General features: G+C 41.2%; 1 protein-coding gene across 1 annotated transcript in view; it reads left to right on the forward strand.

The window, feature by feature from the left end:
- Positions 1 to 21507, forward strand: part of faf1 (Fas (TNFRSF6) associated factor 1) — a 60068-nt gene that overhangs the window by 20869 nt on the left and 17692 nt on the right. The window contains exons 8-15 of the mRNA XM_034531206.1: positions 508 to 594; positions 8608 to 8703; positions 8851 to 8974; positions 9079 to 9142; positions 9258 to 9339; positions 15035 to 15189; positions 19888 to 20024; positions 20100 to 20188. Of these exons, the coding sequence (XP_034387097.1) occupies positions 508 to 594; positions 8608 to 8703; positions 8851 to 8974; positions 9079 to 9142; positions 9258 to 9339; positions 15035 to 15189; positions 19888 to 20024; positions 20100 to 20188 (834 nt within the window). The remainder of the gene's footprint in view (positions 1 to 507; positions 595 to 8607; positions 8704 to 8850; positions 8975 to 9078; positions 9143 to 9257; positions 9340 to 15034; positions 15190 to 19887; positions 20025 to 20099; positions 20189 to 21507) is intronic.

Below are 21507 nucleotides of genomic sequence, written 5' to 3' on the forward strand. Positions count from 1 at the left end.
CAACAACCCACTGGACGGTGTAACGCGGCGCTCGGCGGGACAGGCGCTGCCGGCTGCTAACTGTTTAAAAGCACGGAATGTTATTAAGTGATGCAGATACAGCGTCCGCGCATGAATGGGAAAAGAGAAATACTGTTCATTTCAGAGCGTGGGGCTGTTGTTGCTGGGCATTAGCTGTGGCATCTAAGGAATGTTGATAACACTGGCTGTTTTTTTTTCTGTTTTTTTCCCCTCCTCTCTCTTTTTGACTCATCTCTTTCTTCATTATCTTCCTCCATCCTACTTTTTCCTAACAGAGGATTCTTTGATTTAGCCTTGTCTATAATTTATAATGTATATTTACTGTTTAAATAGAATGGAAATAGTTTCCACCTTGAGTTTTAATATTACTTCACAATGAGAGGATGGTAAAAAGTACATATGAAAAGTCTTAGTAGAGATTTATAGTTGAGTTTTTTTGTACTTTGTATATATACTAATAATTGTATCTTCCGTTTGTGTTTGCAGGTGAAGAGGAACATTTCCGACTTGACCAACATCCCAGTCCGACATCAACAGTGGGATGGGTGGCCCGCGTCCGCGTCCGATGACTCTGTAAGGAGCACAGGCACACAAAAACACATCCACAATGTAACAGTTGTTCCCTCGACCTACTTTAACAGTTCCATAGGAACAAATGTCAACTTCTATCTTCACTTCTGCCGATATGTTGCCCTCATTGATTCTTCGATCCAAGACAGCTTTCTCAAATATATTAAAGCCCATGGTTCACAGATGACCGATTTACATTATTTTGATAGTAATAATGGAAACTGTTCCGCGCTCTGTGAGCAATCTCGTAACCATCTGTCAGAAGCATGAGAGTAAGATGTTGAAGCTAATTAAGATGTCAAAGACGGTTCCCGTCCTGTGTCCTCTATCTGTGGACATTAAAGCTCACATCATTGAGTCCCACTGACCTCTCCTGTCCCGGGGTCGCTCTTCCCAGCCATTCACCCTGCACACAGTCAAGCTGATCAGAAGCAGTCCTCATACAGAACCTTGAGGAACCTCTGACCCCTTTTGTCTCACCCCTTCTTTGACAGCCTATGTGTTCCCATGCTAATTGTATGGGATGGTTTATCATGCTACATTGAGGAGCTGTTGAGCACACATTCTTGTGTTAACCCCCAGCTAACGTTTTCCTTTTAGATTTATATGATTATTGGAGTGTTTGTTTTTATCAAAGTGATATTGAATGTGTCGTATGCCAGAACTGGCTCTACTGTAGCAACGTGACTACAGATGTTCTATTCATATCTGGTAGTGCACCTTTGTGAATTATAAGGAAAAACCTTTTTCCTGTCAGTGTTTTGTTTGATACAGTCGACTCTGTTTGTTACCCATTATTCATGTTTCAATTCCTCAAAGTGAATGAACAATACCTGCACCTGTTTTTACAACTCAAAGTAAAGCTTTTAAGATTAACAGTGAAAGCAAATGCATTACACTACAATGTGCCTAAAAGGGCAAAGGACAAAAGGTTATGCATCCTTTCACTACAAGAAATTGTTTGCTTTATTTCATTCCATTACAGCTAAGAGCAGACCATTGTAAAGCCGGTAACCACCAAACAAACCATGATTCAGAGTTATTATTGTTAACAGTAAACAGTCTGGGATTGCATCAGAAATACAGATCTTAGTTCATATCTGTAAGCACATTGTGGTCATGTGGCGCAGTGACTGACCTCAGAGTTGCGCCCGTGTATTATGGCATCAAATTGCTTCCCTTTTCCTGTTTCTACCACAACATGCAGCTTGAGCTTTATGCATTTCCTGTTCACAATGAGGAAGAGAGCTCATGTCTAAAAACTGCGTCCAGCAGCAAGTTGATTTAACTCGAAATGTGTGATGTGAAAAAGACATGAATGGGAGGAATGTTTTGAGCAATTATTTTAATTTGAAAGTTTACCTCACCTGAATACCGGTGAACCTATGTCCATCATATTTTTTTAGGACGGTGTGGAAACGTTATTCCATCACTAAAATAAATTACAAATTAGTTGGATACATGAATTGTATAATCTAAAATAATTCCACTGTCAGGAATTGCTATTTCAAATATATATATTTATATATAATGTTTTGATTCTGGGAAAAAAAACTATTTCTTTTTAGATATTTATGAAACTAATATTGTTCATTTTTAAGTGGAGTTGAAGCATTTGTGTGTATTTAATTTACAACAACATGTGACCTAATCATTAAAACCAGCAATGCACGCAAGTTTGTGAATTTCATCACCAAGTAAGCCGTACTAATCTCAATGTAATCTTAAAATAAGTAAGGATAAAGTAAAATAATTCTATTTATTACCTCTAGTATTTTTGTGATCTTGTTATCAGTGAACCTCAGCTCGGCCCCCTCGGTAGCTGTGGATATGATTGCCAGGGATCATGAATAGATTGCGGCTCATTGTGGCATCACTGGCCCGGTTGGCACCTGGCTAACACACATCTGCAGCGTCTGTTTCCTGGATGAGGAGATATTAAAAAGCACAGAGACAGAAGTGTAATAATGGCCTCTGCTCTAGCCACAGCCCTCTTATTGAAACCTCGGGAAGGTATTAACAGAGAAAGCCCAGGGCTTGGCTGGGCGGGTAGGGAGCCAGTGTTAGTGTCTAGCTCATTAGCCCAGTCTCATCTCCCGGGGTTTAGGCCAATAAATATGGCAGGCAGAGGCCCCGGATTACATTTAGCTCTGCACATTAGCCCACTTTCAGCAGAATCGATTCCTACTTAACTATACTTTGCCTTTTAAGTCTGTGATACAACTGTGTGTTCCTGCTTGCGTTTGTTTTTGTGTGTGCATATTTGCATTTGTGTGTTTTGCAAATATGCCTGTTTTATTACACACACCGTGTCAAACTTTTTAGAAGACAACTGTCAACTGTCATCACAATTTTAAATTATTGTTTTGTCAAATTGTTTCCTCATTATTTAGGTCTTACATTTCCTGATTTTATTAGTTTTTATATTGTGCTTTATTTTGTAAGGTACAGTTCTTGATGGTAAGCATTGACGCGGTATTTAAGAATTTTCTAAAGTTAGTTTCAATATTAATTTTTTTACAAAACATTAGTGTTTTAGAAAGTTTTAGATTAAAAAGTGTTGCTTTGCTATTGTTAAGGAAACATTTTCTAAAATGATACAAAGCACTGAACGTGACAATACCAGTGTACCGGTTGATTGCTGGAGTTGCTGCATTAAACAGTAATAAGTGAAGATGCCAAAATATTTTTTTGCAGGCACAACAAGCATAAACATTTTCTTTAAGATAGCTAAATCTGATTGATCAACTTGCCCAGAGTATCCCTTTCTCAGTTTTTGTGTTCTCAGAAAGAGTTCTTTGAGTGGTGTCATTGTTTATGTATTGTTGGGCATAAGAAATTCACACCTTTCAGGGAAACTAGTTGTGTGTTACGTCACCCTCCCTGATACTGTCCACTCAATGTGTTTCATTGTTTATTGTGCTCTGAATCATTATGGAGGGATGGAATTGGAGCCAGATGGATAATGCTCAAGTAGCACTGGACAACAGATCCGTTCATTCAGAGCACTGTGTTATATTGTATGTCATGTTAGACCGAGGAAGTTGAATGTTAAAGGAAGTGGCACAAAGTGTAGGTGAAGCCATAATAACGTGAGTGATGCTCATTGCTAGCAGGCCGGCTGTGTTGACCTCAGTCACGTACCGGTTTGAAATATTTGTTTTGTGTTTTTGCAAAGTATATAAATCACAACACATTAACATTTAACTGTAGCGATAATTTATCCATTTATTATTTTGTCATCCCTGTTCATTAATGTTTTAAAATCTTCTTCAACTCCTCCAATGCAACCCTCGAAAGTGGCTACTAATGTAAACACCGTTCTCCCATGGAGCGATCTAGTTTAATACAAAGAACGATGTCATTGTTTCAATACCTGGTGTGACACCCAAAGCACACCTGGCACATGACTGGCCACAGTCAGCAAGTCAAATGGTGCCATGACTCCACTGTTCCTCGTAGATTCATTACACAACAGTTTGTAGTGTTTGCCAGAGTATCACACTGTCAGTCTTCTTTGTGTGGGTTTGTTTTAGCATTTATTTTGATTGTCATCGGGTTTACTGCATCACAACAGTGTTGACAGTACTAGAAAAGCCCTCCGTTAGAAGAAAAAAAAAAACGTTGCTGTATTTAAAACTTTATGGAATTAATTTAGTAGATTAAAACAAACACTTCAGCATTATTTGCGAAGACCGCGACCGAACTCTGCCTTCAAATTCCTCACGATTCTCGGGGCTTTCGCAAAGCTGTTCTGAGCAGTGCTGAAGATGATGACGACAGAGGTTTTGGCAACAGTTGACATGAGAGGCCAACAGGACATTGATTTCCTGTGCTACTTGAAATGCGTTGATTGAGCCTCTTCCCCTGCTTCCTCCGTCTCCTTCTCTTCTATTTTTTCGCCAAAACAATACAGCATGGAGAGTTTCCAGACAGGCCTCCTCTCATTGGAGCTGTTTTGATTGGCAGTCTTTCCTCCACACCTGTTGGAGTGATTGACAGCCAGTGGGAAATCCTTATTGCATCCCCTCATCTCTTCAACCTCCACCACCACCCACCATTCCTTCTAGCCAGTAATTGCTGACATTTATGCAGTGTTTCATGGTGTTTGCTAATGTATTAATGCTGCGGAGCCTCGAAGGTGCCTGGCCTTGTAGGCCAGCACCTCCCTCCAGTTCCCAGCTGGCATTAATGGAATCCTCCTCTACCTGATAGGGGCCTATTAAACTGGGGATTTATTGAAGGGGTGGGGGGCCTGGTGGTTTCCATAGCAACTGGGCTCAGCAGTAAGCTGAGGCAGAACCCCCTCCCTTGTGCGATTGGCTGCTTCAGGTGACATTCAGCACCAAGTTAGTCTGTCAATCTCGTTTTCTATCTCAGCTAACTGTTCGTATGCGTTCGGTGAAGCTCACATTTCATACGGGTTTGTTCAGCAGTGGCCTGTAAAGCATCCCATTTAACTATTATTCATGTGTTTATGCCTACCTTAGCCTCTCGCTCTGTTTTTGCATTTGTTTGCGTGTGGACATACATTAAACACACACTGCGCAGGAGCCCAGATGCTAATCAGAGAGGCATATCTCCAGCTAGTTCAATGGAGCCTGGAACAAGAATACCAATAGGTGTTGAGGGTGAGGCACACCTGGCCTGTCTTCTTTTTTTTTTTTTTCTTGGCTTTCTTCGCCCTATTAACGTTCTTGTATTCTTGTATAATTTTGTTCCATGTTCTCAGTACTTCCTTCTCTGTCCACCTACTTTGCCTTTACTGCCTCCTCTCCCTCACTTTTGTTGCTGTTCTTTCCTTGGTCCGTCAAATAGAAAGTTGAGTAAGGTGGTACTGTGGTTGTGGTTGCCGTCAGTGCAGCTGTCAGTAGTAATTATCTCACACTCACAGCCAGACACCTAATCCAAACACTGCCTACACTAGAAAAGAAAAAAATGAAACACAGAAAGAATGAAGGGAGAGAAAGAAGGGAAGAAAGGGTTGAAGGGAACAGGGAAAGGAGGGAGGGGGTAAGGGAGAGAAAATTCTTTCCCTGTATCGGCCCCTGAATGCTTAGAGCCTCAGTGCAAGTGTTAATTAAAAGAATCCAAAAAAGAGGAGCCAGTTCCTTTGTGTGGAGATGTGGTAGAGGGTCATTTGGGGGGGTTAACCTCATCCCCCCAACCCCCGTGCCCTGCGGCGCTTCAGCCTTGTTTCCACGTTTTACCACTGAGCCGCCAAGCTGCACTTGTGTACCTCAACATCAGGAGAAGCCGTGGGGTCAAAGCGAGGAAGAGGATTGAGAGGCACTCAACTCATTTTTTCCCTTTTCACCTCCCCTCCTTGCATCCATGTCAGCCCAAACCCTCCAGGCTGTCTTTGACGGGGGAAGTGATCAACTTTATTTATACACTTATTAGGCCCTCAGACGAAAGCCTCTCATTGTGAGTAGTGGGGGTAAAGGGTTTATGGGGATCCTCTCGGCAGCCGCTGTTAAGATTCTCACGTTTGATTGCCACTCGATTGGGGAACGGGCAGAATAGACTTTGGGCCATGCCTTCACATCCTTAAGGCCTGTATATCTTTGTCCAGTTCAATACCTACAACGCTCTCTCAGTGTTAATTCAACCCTCAGGGCTGAGACCCATCATGTCTCAAATGGCCATAGCTTCTCTTTAAGTCATTGTTGTTGTTTTTTTCTTTTGTTCAACAAGTGTTGTTAACTTACTTTACTTTTACTGTTGAGGGAATGATGTTTTTGTTCCAGTAAAGTTCTCTGGAAAAATATGAATAACACAGTGATCTAATAAACGGGGTGCGGACTACTAAATGAGTTAGAGTTAAGTTACATGAGCAAAGACGGGGCAATTCAGTTAAGTGTTCTTCGTAGGTGTTCCAGGGATGCTCAGCTGTCCTTGCTGTGACATTTACACACTTCTAATTGTCAGGAGTACACTCGCTACTAATTGGTAATACACACGAAATACAATCTCGTACTCTCCGTGTACACCTTTGTTACTCTTTCTGGGCTGACTGACTGTTTTGAGGTCTCATAGGTAAGGTTTTAATTCACTGAGAAACAACAGATGTGTTTTTCATATACGTGTTTCACTGTTGGCTTTTCCCTTTGGCTGTGATGTCATTCTTTGTTTGTGTAGTTTCATCATTGCATGGCAGTCCAGCCGCTGCTTTTTTTTGGAGCACTTTTCTCTGCTTAAGACAACATTCAGGAGGAACACTCATCAGGATATTATTCATTCTCGAACTGTCAGGGGAGATGCTGTGTTTCTCATATCTTCTCCTTGGTTACTGAGCTCGTGGGAATTAACGACACAGTGGTTAATATTGTAATCAGTATATTCCTAGTCAATTTGTAAAATGGCTGTTCCTCTCCTTGGCAGTAGGAAGGAGTTGATTATCTTAGTTCAGGGAAAAAAATCTTTATGTAAACAATTGATATGATTTCAAATCTGAACTATGTGTATGAACAACCACATCTAAGGGACAAAGAACATGGCCATAACCCAGGGGAGTGGGGGGGCATTATTAGTAAAACCCTCCATGTGTTGTGTCATTTTATATCACAAAAACAATCTGTATTGTGATAGTGAAGTATATTTTAACAGATGTTTGTTAATAAGTAAACCAGTGAATTAAACACCTGACTAATCAATATTATTGTAAAGCAGTCCTCCTCATTGCTGTTAGCCCACTGTGGTCTAAGACACCCAAAGTTATGAAGGAAATATATATTGTGATATAAGTGTTGCCTCCTTATTGCGCAACACTAGTTGCCTCTAGTCACGCATGTAGCTCAGCCACAATTGTCCAAATTTATTTTTGTGTAAATATTTTGGTCTCTTGGTTGCGGCTAACTTACTTTCAAACGTTCAAAAGATAACATAGTGTGCAGAGATGGAAAATAATAGACGGTGTGGCACTTTGTCAGATATGGTGGTTCTTATCAGTGCCAGGTACACAGCAGCAATCACTAGTAAGTCCATGTTGCTGACAAGGTCTAGTGGTTACACTGTTCTCTCCTGCTATAGAAGCTGAGGCCAGCATGAGAAACCGCTCTGTTTTAAAGAGAGAGAGAGAGAGAGAAACTCCCTGCGGTCTTGTGTCGCCCTTTTCAGACTCAATTGGCGTTGCATGTAATCGTCTCCTGATTCAACCAAGTCCAGCTGCTCTTTGTGTGTCTTAGCAGCCGACAATGGAGCAGATCACAGGACCTCTGCAGGGGACAAGCAGCTTCTCTGCCTCTTATCACACCCAGCCTGCCGACCCTGCCTCAGCCCTGTTGTGTTGAAGATCACTCTCCCAGAAAAGTATTTGCATCTGGGCTTTCTGCTCTGCTCTAAACAATTAGTACGTCAGTGAATATATTGTTGCATTATTGTGACAAGTTTCACTACATTCATTCTATTAGTCACGGTTTGATTGTCACCAGTCCTGCTCTCAGTGGTCACTTCTTTGAAGTTGTATTTTGGTTCCCCCGTTGTTACATGATGGGAATTACTCTTAAATCTGACACACCACTTTTTAAAAGCGGGTATTTTTTAGTTTTGCACTTTTGGTCCTGCAACAGCTTTGCCTGTATTGTTGACGTCCCTTGGGATCTTATCCAGGAGACACCAGCTGTAATGAGTCCCTGCTGAACGCTGACATTTACCATCCTGGCTTTGGATTTGGGAGCTCATTAGTCAAGTGCTCTCTTACTGCAAACCACCATCACGCTAACAGCTACTGCAGGTGTGCAGAAACCTCATCAAGAATCTCCTCTTATTAGGTAGATGATCAAGCCTGTGTTTAACAAATCCTAAAGTATCTCATGATATTTGAGATGCTAGTACTGTAATGTAGATGTAATGTAGAGGTTTTTTTTCTGTCTTTGGTAAGAAAATGACCATCACTCACACCCCTTGATGAACTGATAGGACTCAATCACTTGTATTCACGTATGGTCTAAGATCTCAGACAACTGGTTGGCCTTGTCTTGTTAATCACTCTTTCGTTATGTTCCCTGTCTTCAGATGACGCTCGCTGCCTCCGGGATCACCTATCCTTGCCATCACCTCAGTGTTTGCCGAAGGTCCTCACCAGCCAATTCCCAGGAACCCACAGAAGAGGTATAAACACACACTCTTTCCTGTGGATTGCTTTCTCCTCGGGCACTGTGTGTACATGCTAACGCATAAACCCCGGTATCAAAATGCTTCTGTCTATTACTTCCGTTGAAATGAGTCGGTAAATGAACGAATGATTTATGTTTACAGTGTGCAGATGTCCATATGGTCAGCGACAGTGAGGGGGATGATTTTGAGGATGCATCAGAGTTTGGTGTAGACGATTCAGAGATGTTTGGAATGGGTTCTTCTACCTGTCGGAAATCACCTATGAGTAAGTACAGTGGAGCAGCTTAATTTCAGCTCCAGGTATTTTATTAAATGCCAGTGACATGTGTCTCAAATCTTGACCATGCCATCCTTTTTGTCCCCTCACAGTGCCAGAGAATAGTGAGAACGAAGCTGATGCCTTACTGCACTTTACTGCCGAATTTTCTTCAAGGTGAGCTAAGTGTCAGGTGCTTCTCGTTTTTGATTCGAAGTAATTGGAAATCAAAGAAGGCTGGCATGTAACAATGTGTTTGTGTACTGGTTGTCTGCTCTGCGTGTCCTTTTAGGTATGGAGAGACCCACCCAATGTTCTTCATCGGCTCTTTGGAGGCAGCGTCTCAAGAGGCCTTCTATGGCAAAGCCAGAGATGTAAGTAAGCTGATTGACTGACTGACTGTTTTTGTGCCTTATAGGGATCATAAGGTTGTTCATTTATCAAGAAACTATAATGGGTAACAACATCCTATTGTTCTTCTCCCCTTTTATGTCATACTCTTTATGTTGCCTTTGTAAGATATGAGGCACTGATGTTACCAATGGGGGCTTGTCTTTGAGCACTGATGCCAGCCCTGCTTTTTATTTTTTTACAGTTCTCTTTGCTTATTAAGACAACACAGAGGAGGACTCATCAGGGTATTATTCATTCAGATGAATATCTGTCAAGGGAGATGCTGCGATTCTAATGTCTTTCCTACATTACTGAGCTGGTGGGAATTTTAAGCCAGGGGCCAGTGTTATGACCAATTCCTGTACATGCCTAGTCTGCAGGGCAGGCGTCAGTAAATTGTAGATGGATCTTTCTTGGTGTGAAGAGTTGTGTATACCAGTTATCAAAAGTGCTATATAAACACACACAATGATGTTATATGTTAGAATGGGGTACCTTGTCAGGGATGTTGGTTGTTATCAATACTCACCAGTCAGTCTGTGTAGCTGTCTGTTGGTGGTTACACCAGAAACATACTGCAATGCAGTAGTCAGTCAAACATGTGCAAGCACACACATTGCAGGAAGAATACCCCGTTGCATTAACAGTGTATCGATGTGATACCTGGATTGTTAAACATTGAGATGGAGGAGAAAACTGCATTCAACTTTTTATGGTGTAAATATTGCATTGTGGTAAACGCTTAGCCGGGATAAAACTCTTTGGCCAAATATCCCCTTTTTGCTGGAACCCGCTGCATTGGCGCTCCTGCTGTCCCGTGAGAGGTTATTTTGACACAATTTATTGTTGGTCTGAACCAACAAACCTGAGGTGAGAGACAATACAAACACCAAGAGGAAAATAACTTAACTCTGAAGTAGCCTAATGATGATTACAAACAACTTGAAATCAGGACATATTAGGCTCGATGCCAATTAGCAATATTTCTAAAAGAGGTCATGAATCATTGATTGCATGACTCACAGAACTCCACAGAGGGTAAGAGAGTCTGAACAATCATAACAGCATATGCCAACCACAAACTGAACTGAAAAAGAGGAACAAAACTAATTCAACCAACAGGCATATATCATTGACATTAAATTAAAACTGCTACTTTTCAATCAGCCTTCAATTGCAGTGTGTTGGCATTAACGCTGTATTGACTTCCGTCATTTTTCATACAGTGTTTACTGTTATTTGTCTACTACTTGTGTCATGCTGTGTGGGGAAGGCTTTATAGCCACATTGATATAATTTTGTCAAAACCCTCATAACATTTTCACCCTGACAGCTGAGGCTTTATTTTTAGCTGTCCACTTTCCCCGCTTATTTTTTTGGCTTTTGTCCTTTTTAAGGATGCTTGTATCAACTGACAGCTTGTGTGGATTACAGCCTTATTAAACTGTGAGGACACAGCAAGATGTTAGGGGGGTTCAGATCACCAAGCGCACAGAGAGGGAGGGAGGGAGGGTGGAATCGATGAAAGCAGGGGCACAAAACGGAGAACGTGGTCTGAAGGGCGAGGATGGTACAACAAGTGAAAGCCCTCTCACTCAGTTTGTTCCTGAGTGAGAGGAAAGAGAGATAAAGGCATTAGAGGTTGCAGGATAAGGGTAGGTGATGGAGAGTGTGAAATACGCAGAAAAATAAAAAGCATAAAGAGAAGTTTGGCTTCTTGCCTGCTTCACAGCTGATCTCCTCTCTTAAGCCAGCACAATATGGCCGACGTCTCCCTGGTGCTCACACACTCTGTAATGTACCACTATGCTCTACATAGCGCAGGGGCGAAATAGTATTCATTTTCACTGTATTTAGTTTTATTCTGGGTGAGCTTGACTTAGTCTGCCAACTGTGCTGTGGTTAGAATGGCTTTAGTGAAGCTGGATATGTGCAAATAATTTAGCATGAAAACAGAAGCTATTTGATCTGGTTTGTGTTTGTCCTGTTTTGTCACAAGCGTCCTAGACGACAGGCCAAAACATGCTGCTTTTGACGGTTTCATTACACAGTAGCATATGTGCGCGACTACGCAGCCCCTTCTTCCATCTACCCAGCCATCCCATCCTTTGCTCTTTGCTTCTATTTGAAAAGGAATCTAGTTGTTGTGTCCTCCATCGTAGAAAAAAAAAGCCTACTTCATTAAGGGGATATTGGAAAAGGGCAGATTTGACTGAAGCGGGACTACTCGGTGGGTTTATAAACAGAGGAATCAGTCTCACTCTCTCAAAGCCTGGGAGAGGCTAATCACTAAGCAAAACACTACATTTGATGAAGTGTTTCTGAAGGTGTGTGTTGGGGGACTGTTGAGATAGACTCAATCCATCCTTAATGAAAATGCTTTGGGCTGCAGAGCTGAGCTGAGCTGAGCTGAACCCTCTTGGGGATCAGTGGTTAGTCAGAGCGTACAGAGAGATAGGCCACCCATCACTAACCACGATCCGCTCTAAATCCCCATCAACGCAGTGGTTAATCACTCTAACCCCACTCTGCTCCGCTCTCCCATCCTCTCTCCTGTCAGCCACACACAAAGACACATCAAAATTCATAGCCTCGCTGGAGAGGGGACTTCATGGATTTATCAGCACCAAGTAGCCGCTTAAAAACCCAGCAATAGCCTTGCATAGTCAAGAGGAAAGAGCACCGGTAAATCGGAATGGCACACAGATGTACGTATATCTATCAGATCGAGGACTGTAAAACCAGAAATGGTTACTCTCATGCATAAATAGATGGATTAAGGGTCAAATCAATGGAGAGTGTTGGTAAAAATGCAGGGAATTAAAGTCTGAATATACTGTATGTGGTTAGTTTAGTCTAATAGTTTAGTTTAATTTGGTGCCGTTTCTGTCATAACAACGTAATGTGTTTTCAGCAGGGTGTGGAGAGCCTCCTGTGTGGTTGGTCATCGATCTGAATGTGTTTTCCCACTGTGTGTTCGGGGTCATTAGATCAGTCATTTGAGCTATTCATTTTGAAGTGTTTGCTTTTTCAGACGGCCATCTGTAGAACAATCACTATCTGGACTTCTCTGTCCTTCCGTCCCTCTCTACCTTTCTGTGTATGTCTGTATCTCACTCACTGGTCTCCTCTGAATTCTGTTAAACATATTATAGCTGTGATTAAAAGCCTCTTTGGGACGTGATACAAATATCATCCACAGAAGACGCGCCTCAGATTGAACCATCGGCTCTCTGTCAGGAAAAACCTGAGTCCTAGAGTTCCCACGAAGAAACTTCTAATATAAAAATAATTTGAAACTGTATGACATGTACGGTAGAGCAATATGAGACAAGATATCTTAATTTTAGTTATATTAATATTAGCTTTACCTTAAACTCAGTGTGATCTCCACAGCTGGCACGCAGCTAGGATGACACCGGCTTGTGGGGAGGGGGATTAGTTTGGGTTGCATTGTGTTTTTTTTAGCAATAAGTAGTGCTGTGCTATCGGAGCTGTTTTTCCGCTTGACGCTCAATTAAAGTGGCAAATGTAAATAATGTTAGAATTATTTCAGACGCAGCCTATAATACAGCAACCGTTCATGAAAAATGTAATCTTAAATTAGCATTCGGAAGGCAATGTTGATCAGCAGTGAATCATTATTAATATTCCTTTATGGCTGTGGAGAACACCTGATTATGGTTGGAGGGTAGTATCATCACAGTTCAGAGTTAATACTGAAATGTTATGACTTCTCTTAGTTGTTGAAAAATTCTTTCTAATTATAATGAACTATAATTCAACTACATTAACTGTTTAACTATAATTAACTTTATTCTAATGTAAAAAAAATTTCGTACAGAGAATTTTCCAAATTGTATTCCTAATCATATAGACATTGATGTCTGGCAGGTGACATGAAATGTGGTACTGATGTAACAATTTGACTCATTACATCAGTTGTATTGACCACAGACATTGCTCTTTGCAGAGGCCTCATTTAGAGGGACACCATAATACAAAAGTTCAGTGAAAAGAGGTTATGTTTAATGAGAAAATATTGACTTCCTAATTATGTATTATCTAATAAATGTGGCAATGACTAAAACTCTGAACTATCAGTCTACTTTCAGAGTTCGGGGAACATTTGATTATTATCAGAAGCTCAGGCTGACTCGATGCGAACACTGTTCATTGTGTGACATCTTTGGTCTCGTTCACACACACAAAGCCAGCTTAGATGTCGGTGAACAGGTGTGAGGAAGGGCTATGGGGTCACTATCTAGCTCAGGTTGGACCTAGTAATTTAGCTGAACTGAGGGATTTGCTCCTCCCTGCTCAGACAGGCAATACAATACAGATCTGACTTGAAAGCGGAGAGGGAACAGAGGGGTATGGACAGTTTAACTAAGATGAAGGAGTTCAGTTGGCGAAAATGCCCACTTTGATTAGTCTTTACACTTGCTCTAATTGAGCATGCATGTGTGTGAGTCCTTCAAGTTGTGGGTGCCACACAGCAAAGTTTGTGCATCTGCGCATGTGTGTTAGGACGTCTGTGTTTGAGCGTGTATCAGGTTTTTTTTTTTTTTTTTTTTTTTCAATGTTGTAAGACTCTCCCTCCCCTCACACTCATTCCTCTCTCAAGACTGAATTTGCTTGTCTTCTCAGCATGAGTGTTTAATCTTTTCAGGCCGTTGAATCGGCCCAATGAATGAGTCCCCAGCTCCTTCTCTCTAGGAGCCCTGGAGATTATTCTAAAGCACTAATCGTTGAGCAAACACAGCAGTGCTCTCCCATTCCTATTCTACACAGGCCACAGTATAGCACAACTTCTCCTTTCACTTCCCTCCACGTTTTACGCCCTGTGTAGATTTTTTGCTTTTTGGCGTACGTAGCCTAGATTACTGCTCCTGAGAAACAGACCTTTTGACTCTCCCGCCGCAGCCATGGTTAAAAATGAAGTAAGCGGCGACTGAGAGAGTTTTTCTTATTTATTCGTATATAGCATGAGAAGTGACATGTAATTTAAAGAGCATTATTTCCAACATTGTCCCCTGGAACCTTTTATGTTTGTGGGTGTGTTTGTTTTTTAATTAGATTGTCAGTAGGGAGAATCTGCCAGGCTTATATGATGGTGTCAATATCCTTGGATTTGGAGCTTCGTCAATATTGTCTGGCCCTGACGCTGCTAACCTGAACAGGCTGCTGGCATTTGGTGTAAAATAAATAGAGTGATTTGTCTGTTTTGTTTTTGTCCATATCTTCGTCGAGAGTTTTATTTACACCGCTCTCCATTTGATTTTGCGTGGTATTTGCTGTTTTGCCAGAAGTCATGCTGGCTCTGCACCCAATGGTCCTGCTTGTCATTTTATGGTCATGTGATGTGGAAATGTCTCTGCAGCAATGAGACACACACTTGTTGCTGACAGATCTCACACTACAGAGCAGCACAGATCTGCGAGCAATAGTTGTTTTTTTAGCATTTCAATGACAAATTATTATTGATTGAGGTATTAAAGTCTGTCATCCAATTTGTAACTGTTCCTGTCTATAAAGATCTAACTATACTATTCGTTGTTTTTTTTACAATAAATCAAATCGCAATGAGAAAAAAAACTTCATCAAAAATATCCGTATGAAATCAGTTGTTTTCAACCTCTATTCTCCTCTTTTCTTTTCTGTTCTGCTCCACAGAGAAAGCTGCTGGCCATCTACCTCCACAATGATGACAGTGTCCTCAGCAACGTCTTCTGCTCTCAAATGATGTGCGCCGACTCCATTGTCTCCTACCTGAGCCAGAACTTCATCACATGGGCCTGGGATGTCACTAAAGAAGCCAACAAAGCCAGGTATTAGAGTTTGATTATTTTCTGGTCATAGAGCTGCAGGATTTATCCGTTACGCACGTTGTGTTTTGTTCCCTTATCTCTTGTGTATCTCGCTGGATTTACTAGACTCTTCAGTTGTGATATGACTAAAGACACAAGTTCAAGACATTCTTTTGTTTACTAAATGTATGATGTGCGATAAGTTATTCTTTAAAAAATGTTTATTTCTCAACCTAAACATGTTGGACTTGCACAAGACTTGTTCCATATATTACACTCTGTTCATTTTATTGTTGGACACCTGTAAAAGAAACTTTAAGTAAGTACAATAGTTTGGCCTTAAAATACTACCTTTGTGTCACTTATTAGCTTTAATTTTTGTTGCCAGACAATATGGATTCTATCTTAAGAATATTTTACAGCTGCAGTTTTTTGTGCTCTATTATTGGATGTAGTATCTCGGATTCCTGTTATTGTGTCAGTCCCTGTTGCTAAGTCTCTTGAACCAGATAGTTTTAAGAGTTTAAAGGCCTTTACACACACCAGGGGTGTTTCGATTAATTTGCACATTAATATATTTTTATGTCATGAATACTTTCACATATAACGTGAAACAAAGCGCCAGCATTTCTTTCCAGAAACAAAGTTGATTTTCTGAGCTAAATGATTACCCATATCTCAAATTGCAATATCACATGGATTCTGTATTAAAGCCAGTGGTATTTATTCTACTCTGTTCCCTGGTGTCTGAGTCTTATCATGAATCTAGCGAGAAAACAGTTTTGAATCAATCAAAATGATGACTAAAGCTGTAAGACCCAGGTTGTTTAAGGAATTGAATTGCCCTTTAACTATTTAATTCTCTGGACCCCTCAGAGATCCTGGAACCTATCAGAATCATACTATGTTTAGTATTGCAATCTCCAACTGTAAAGTTAAAGAAGAGCAATGACTGAAGCTCTAAGCCCTGACTGCATGTTTAATCCTTATGTTTTATGTATGTGTGACTTACTGTCTGGAGGACAGGACTGTTTGCATACTGGCTTGTATCTAATAAAGAGGGATATTGAATGCATTTCAGTCAGAGAGGAGCTGGATTGTGCGGGGAGGGCTCCGCAAACTGCTAGAATACCCTGTTAAGGAAGCTGTTACCATCTTGTTCTAGTATCATTGGTTTTTTTTTATACTTCCATCAGGAGGTTAATGTAGTTTTAATTAGTCCACTGACCCACCCCGTCACTTAGTTATATAGTTATTAACAATCGAAGCCGACAAAAGGCTGATGATGACATCTGTGTTTTGTCATTTCAGTGTGATCGGTGAGCTTTTAGAAAATGATCTAAAATGTCAGTGTGGATGGAACCTCATTTGACACATAAACAGCGTTTTCAAATCGATTCACATTTGTGTGGACCTCTCCTTAATTGCTGGCATTCAATTCTCACTCCATTGCTCACACCCTGCATCTCCGTCCCCTCATTCTCTCTTCTACTTCATTCTGTTTTTGAAGCTCGGAGGTTGCATGCTAACAAAAGGCGTTGTGTTTGCATAGTGAGGCCCCTGATTGGGCAATCTTTACTAAGCTGTCTGAATAGAGGGTCAGTGGGAGACGAAGGACTCCCTCGGAGTCCAAACATCTCTATCTCTCCATTTATGTCCAACTTTTGGTGCAGCTTCAGCAGTGCGTGTTCGTAGCTGGCAGGTCTGTGTGACACCTGCCTATTACACGGGCCCTGCTACTATTTTTATCTGGATAGGACATTTTATATTAAAATATTGGAAATTAATTTGATAATGAATTTAGTCTGCGATGTGTGATAGACGATCAGATCCCCTGTTGGTTGATGTGTTGAGCTGGAGGTAAAGGTGGAGCTGTTTGGCTCATTACCGTTACTTACCTTCTGGTTTCTGCTACATCTTTTCCTTCCGAATCCTTCCATCTCTCTTTATTTCCCTACTCTTTATCCCACTACTTCAACCCTCTCCCACTCCCCAACACCTCCAGAGTTAAGCCTGCCCTCTGGTAGCAGCCATTTAAGAAAGACTCGCCCTGACCTCAACCCTCCATTATTTCTTTTAACGAAATTCCCTCCTTCCTTCATTCCACTCTCCTTTCTCTCCCATTGGCCGCCTTTGCTTTTTGCCCCAGCTGAGCCTTTTTATTGCACATTAAAAGGCAGGCAACATCTGGAGCTTTTCATCACACACAGCTAGTCACAGCTTTGCTGCTAACGCATGCATGCACATGTGCACACACACACTCGCACACACTTCTCTGTATTCTCACGCTCTCTGGTTGATCCAAAGTGACTGGTGATTGGCATCAATCACACAGGCTGTTAGAAAGGTATCCTGATTGTGTGCGAGTGCGATTTGAACCTGCTGATATTGGAATGTGCCCGTTGCTTCGCTCTCTCTATTCTCACAGGCCTCTCAGTTAACTGATTAATTATGCATAAATGCAGTTCTGCTGATTGGATGCCGGTGTAATTGTCACCCATGGGAAATGAATCTGATATATCGTACAGGAGCTGTATTGTCATTGCACATGGCAAATATTGAAACGATAAACACACTTAAAGTAGATCTTTTTAGTGTAGATGTAGGTCATGCTTCCTCAAATCTGCTACACGTTTTAGTCCATGCTCATGTGTTTGTATACGGCGCACCTCTAAAACATAAACTAATAAAGTTACTTTATTGTCTTGCTATTTCTTTTGTAGAGATTTGGACCGTCAACCACATACAAGGGCCTGCAACAATAATATGACAGTGTACAATCACTCAGAAACCCAGGTGTTCATGTGGTTGTTAACGCCCTTTGTGTGTAAATTAGTGTCTTCACCACTGACAGCACAAACTAAGTAAAGTACACTTGACTTCTCCTCTTGACATCCCCCTTCCTGAAGCCATAACTGGTTTGAGAGGGAGAACAAAATGTCATTTTCAAATCACAACATGTCCATGTTTGCTCTGAAACAAAGTGTGTATGACACAGTGAGCAGTCGGAGCATCCGGTTCCCATACTTTCGCCCATGCAGGTGGCTGGCACAAACATTCCCTGCTGTGCTACTGTACTAGCCTGACGCGTCAGCTGCTCAGCGGAGCAAATGCCAGGTCTAACCAGTCTACTCACATCTTCACGCACCACGTTGATGGGAAGAAATGTGATGTGACAGTCCAGGGAAACATTAACTATTTTAGCTGTCTGGGTGTACGCTGAGGGATGAAGATGGAATTGGTGACAAATTAGAAGCTGTCAATCACATTAACCACCGGAGCGGTTAGTTGCATGTTAAGTGCAGGTGTTTTCTCTACATTTAGTTACCCCTGAAGGATTTTAAAGATCGCATTCTTCACCATGTTATGTTATGGATGGATGAGACCGGGCTGAACTGTTCACCTCGGTTTCTGCAGTAGCTTGACTTCCTCCTGCCCTCAGTGTTGTGTCCATACTTGTTCTATAGGTGGATTCACAACTGCTTCATATCTTGGTTTTAGCACATCTGTTGTTATTCCAGTTTATGTTGTGTTTACTGGCCGAGTAGTTTTTACGTTGGGATGAAAATTTTTAACTTTTAATTTTTTTATACTGTGGTGGACTGACATCCTTAGTTTTGAGATATAAACCCAGAGAGGTTGGCTTGTGTTTGATGGTAGATTTAAGATTGGGTTACCCTTCAACTTAGTGTCCATTGTTCCCTGGCCTTTCATTACAGGTTAGAGTTTCTCTCTCGGCTATTGTTATGGTCTGCCTGGGTCGAGGTCTGAACAGGGACAAATGTCAAGACGAAATGATCAATACGATTTCGGGGACCCCACTTTTTCATTGCAAGACGGGGGTGGGAGGGGGTGGGGGGAGCAGTCACTCAAAGTTCAGCATTTGAACGTTTGAGTCATTTTCCATAAACGTCTCAAATTCAGTTCCGCTTTAAGCTCTGTGGTTGTATCTTTCCCTGATCTTTCAGTCCATCATCCATATTGGTACGATTATTACTTTCTAAAAGCACCACAATGAGCCCAAGTACTACATTTCACAGTTTGAGAAGTCTGCAAGTAGCTCCCTCCGCTTTGGCTTCATATTTTAATGACTTACCCCCCCCCCCCCCCCCCCCGAGACAGCATACCTCCCATCTATCTTCTTCCTCTGACCCGTTGTCCCTCCATCCATTCCATTACTTCTCTATTTTACCAACCAGTTATTAAAGTAGATCTTATTAAAAGGCGGGAGAAAAAGCTAATCTATATTTGCATTCAGTCTATAGCCATTCATTAATATTATGACATTTACAGGGAGCTTGGCGGCGCCCCGGCTGGCTGCTACCCTTTTCCCTCTCTGAAATGTTAATTTAAAAAGTTCTGTCTTTGTAATGGAATAAGAAATCCTCTCTTGCCCTATCAATTCTGGGTGTCTGGTGAAGAATACTAATTCATCTACGGTTCCAATTGAGATAGCATGTCACTCTGATGGAATAAGAAAATGCAGAATTGGTTTTAAAGTCCTTCCTGCCACGAGTTGTGTGTATTTCTCTTTTCTACTGCAGTTGTAAGTAGAAAAGTATGCTCTTCCTTTTCCTTACGTTGTAAACATGTTTGTTTGTACATGCATGTATGTCTGCTTTATGGTCTATGTATTTTTCTTTTAAATTACAGGTTTTTAAATATGTGCTCCAAAATAACTATTAATTAGAATTTGAATATTATCTCTTTGTCTTCCAGACTACTCACCATGTGTACGAGGCACTTTGGCAGTGTGGTGACACAGACTATAAGGACATACAAGACAGACCAGTTCCCCCTGCTCCTCATAGTCATGGGCAAACGCACATCCAATGAAGTTCTAAATGTTATTCAAGGTAATTACAACTTTTTACATCATCTACTGTGTATGTGTCTGTAAAAATATTAAATTGCACACTATTTATCTTCAGGCAATACGACAGTGGACGAGCTGATGATGAGGTTAATGGGAGCGATGGAAATCTTCACAGCACAACAACAAGAGGACATCAAAGATGAGGTACGGTTGGAGTTCCATCAGGGTGAAACGTACACGTCTGGCTCCGGTTCTTAAACATGTCCAAGTTTTGGATTATTTAGAAAAGTAACTAACTACCAACATTTAACATACAAGGACTATTGACTGGGGACCCTAAGAATAAACGAGGCCCTCACTCTCCTGGTTATGATTCTATGCCTATATGCTCTTTCTATCATCAACCTGTGTCCTAGCTGGGTCACTGCGACCCCACCCCGCTCTCCTTTCCCTCCTCACGCTCAATTTCCTGTATTTCATCGTATCTCATTCAACTTTAAATTGCTGATGAAGACATTTCGGAGCTCGGCCCCATCCTTTATGGCTCTAGGTGTTTTTTTTTTATTGCGTTACAGGATTCAGCCTCAGGACACGTTCGCCTAGTAGGCCTCGGTTTGCATTCAGATAATTAGTCAAAGTTAGGATGTAGGTGTAAATCAAAAGATTTATCACCCTCATACGTATAAATATATATTGTGGATCCATAGATTGTTGCATAAGTTACATAAAACATGTCCATCCACAGTACAAACAACCATCATAATTAAATGATATCTTCTCAAAACATTTATAGTTATCTGAAGGAAAGAACTTACAGTTAATTTGCATATTATATTAAACGAAAATAGACACACAAGGAAATTAGTGTCTGCTGCATCTGTGCCTGTATCCTTCAAAATGACAGAGTCCCTACCCCCTGACAGTGTGTTGAACTTTACATTATTTATCTATTGGTAGTAGGTTTTGATTGATGTCCCCACGACCCCAATATATAGGTATTACATTATTATTTTTACGAGCACTAATTTAAACAGAAAATAATGATATGAAGTCATTCAAAACAAATTGATTGAAAAAGTAATGATGAAATAAAGCACCTGTAAGATTTGACAAAAGGTATACTTGTTGTGTCAGCTTGGACCCGAGCTGGTAGGTTGAAGGTTAAATGAAATGATCTTCAGGGCGTCTGTGGCTCAGTGAGTAGAGCGGGTCGTTGTTTAACTAGAAGGGAGGTGTGTTTCAATCCCCTCCTTGAGCGACACTTTGTGCGCTTAACTGCAAACCCACTGCTCCTAAAATGTTTCGGATGAGTTTAATGCAGAGCTCAAGTTTTATGTTTCTACCTGTATGTTCAAGGTTTAAGTTCATATTGGGGAATTCAGCGTCTCGGGCGTCTTTGAGACAAATCAAACCATTTTTATCTTAATTTCCTTGATTTAGCCTGTGACTAAAGCCACATTCAACGGCCCTGGTGGCCACATTGGAGTCTTTTAAATTCTGCTTAAACTGTGGCATTCTTGTAA

This window comes from Cyclopterus lumpus, chromosome 4 (assembly GCF_009769545.1).
Source record: "Cyclopterus lumpus isolate fCycLum1 chromosome 4, fCycLum1.pri, whole genome shotgun sequence".
NCBI classification, from domain to species: domain Eukaryota; kingdom Metazoa; phylum Chordata; class Actinopteri; order Perciformes; family Cyclopteridae; genus Cyclopterus; species Cyclopterus lumpus.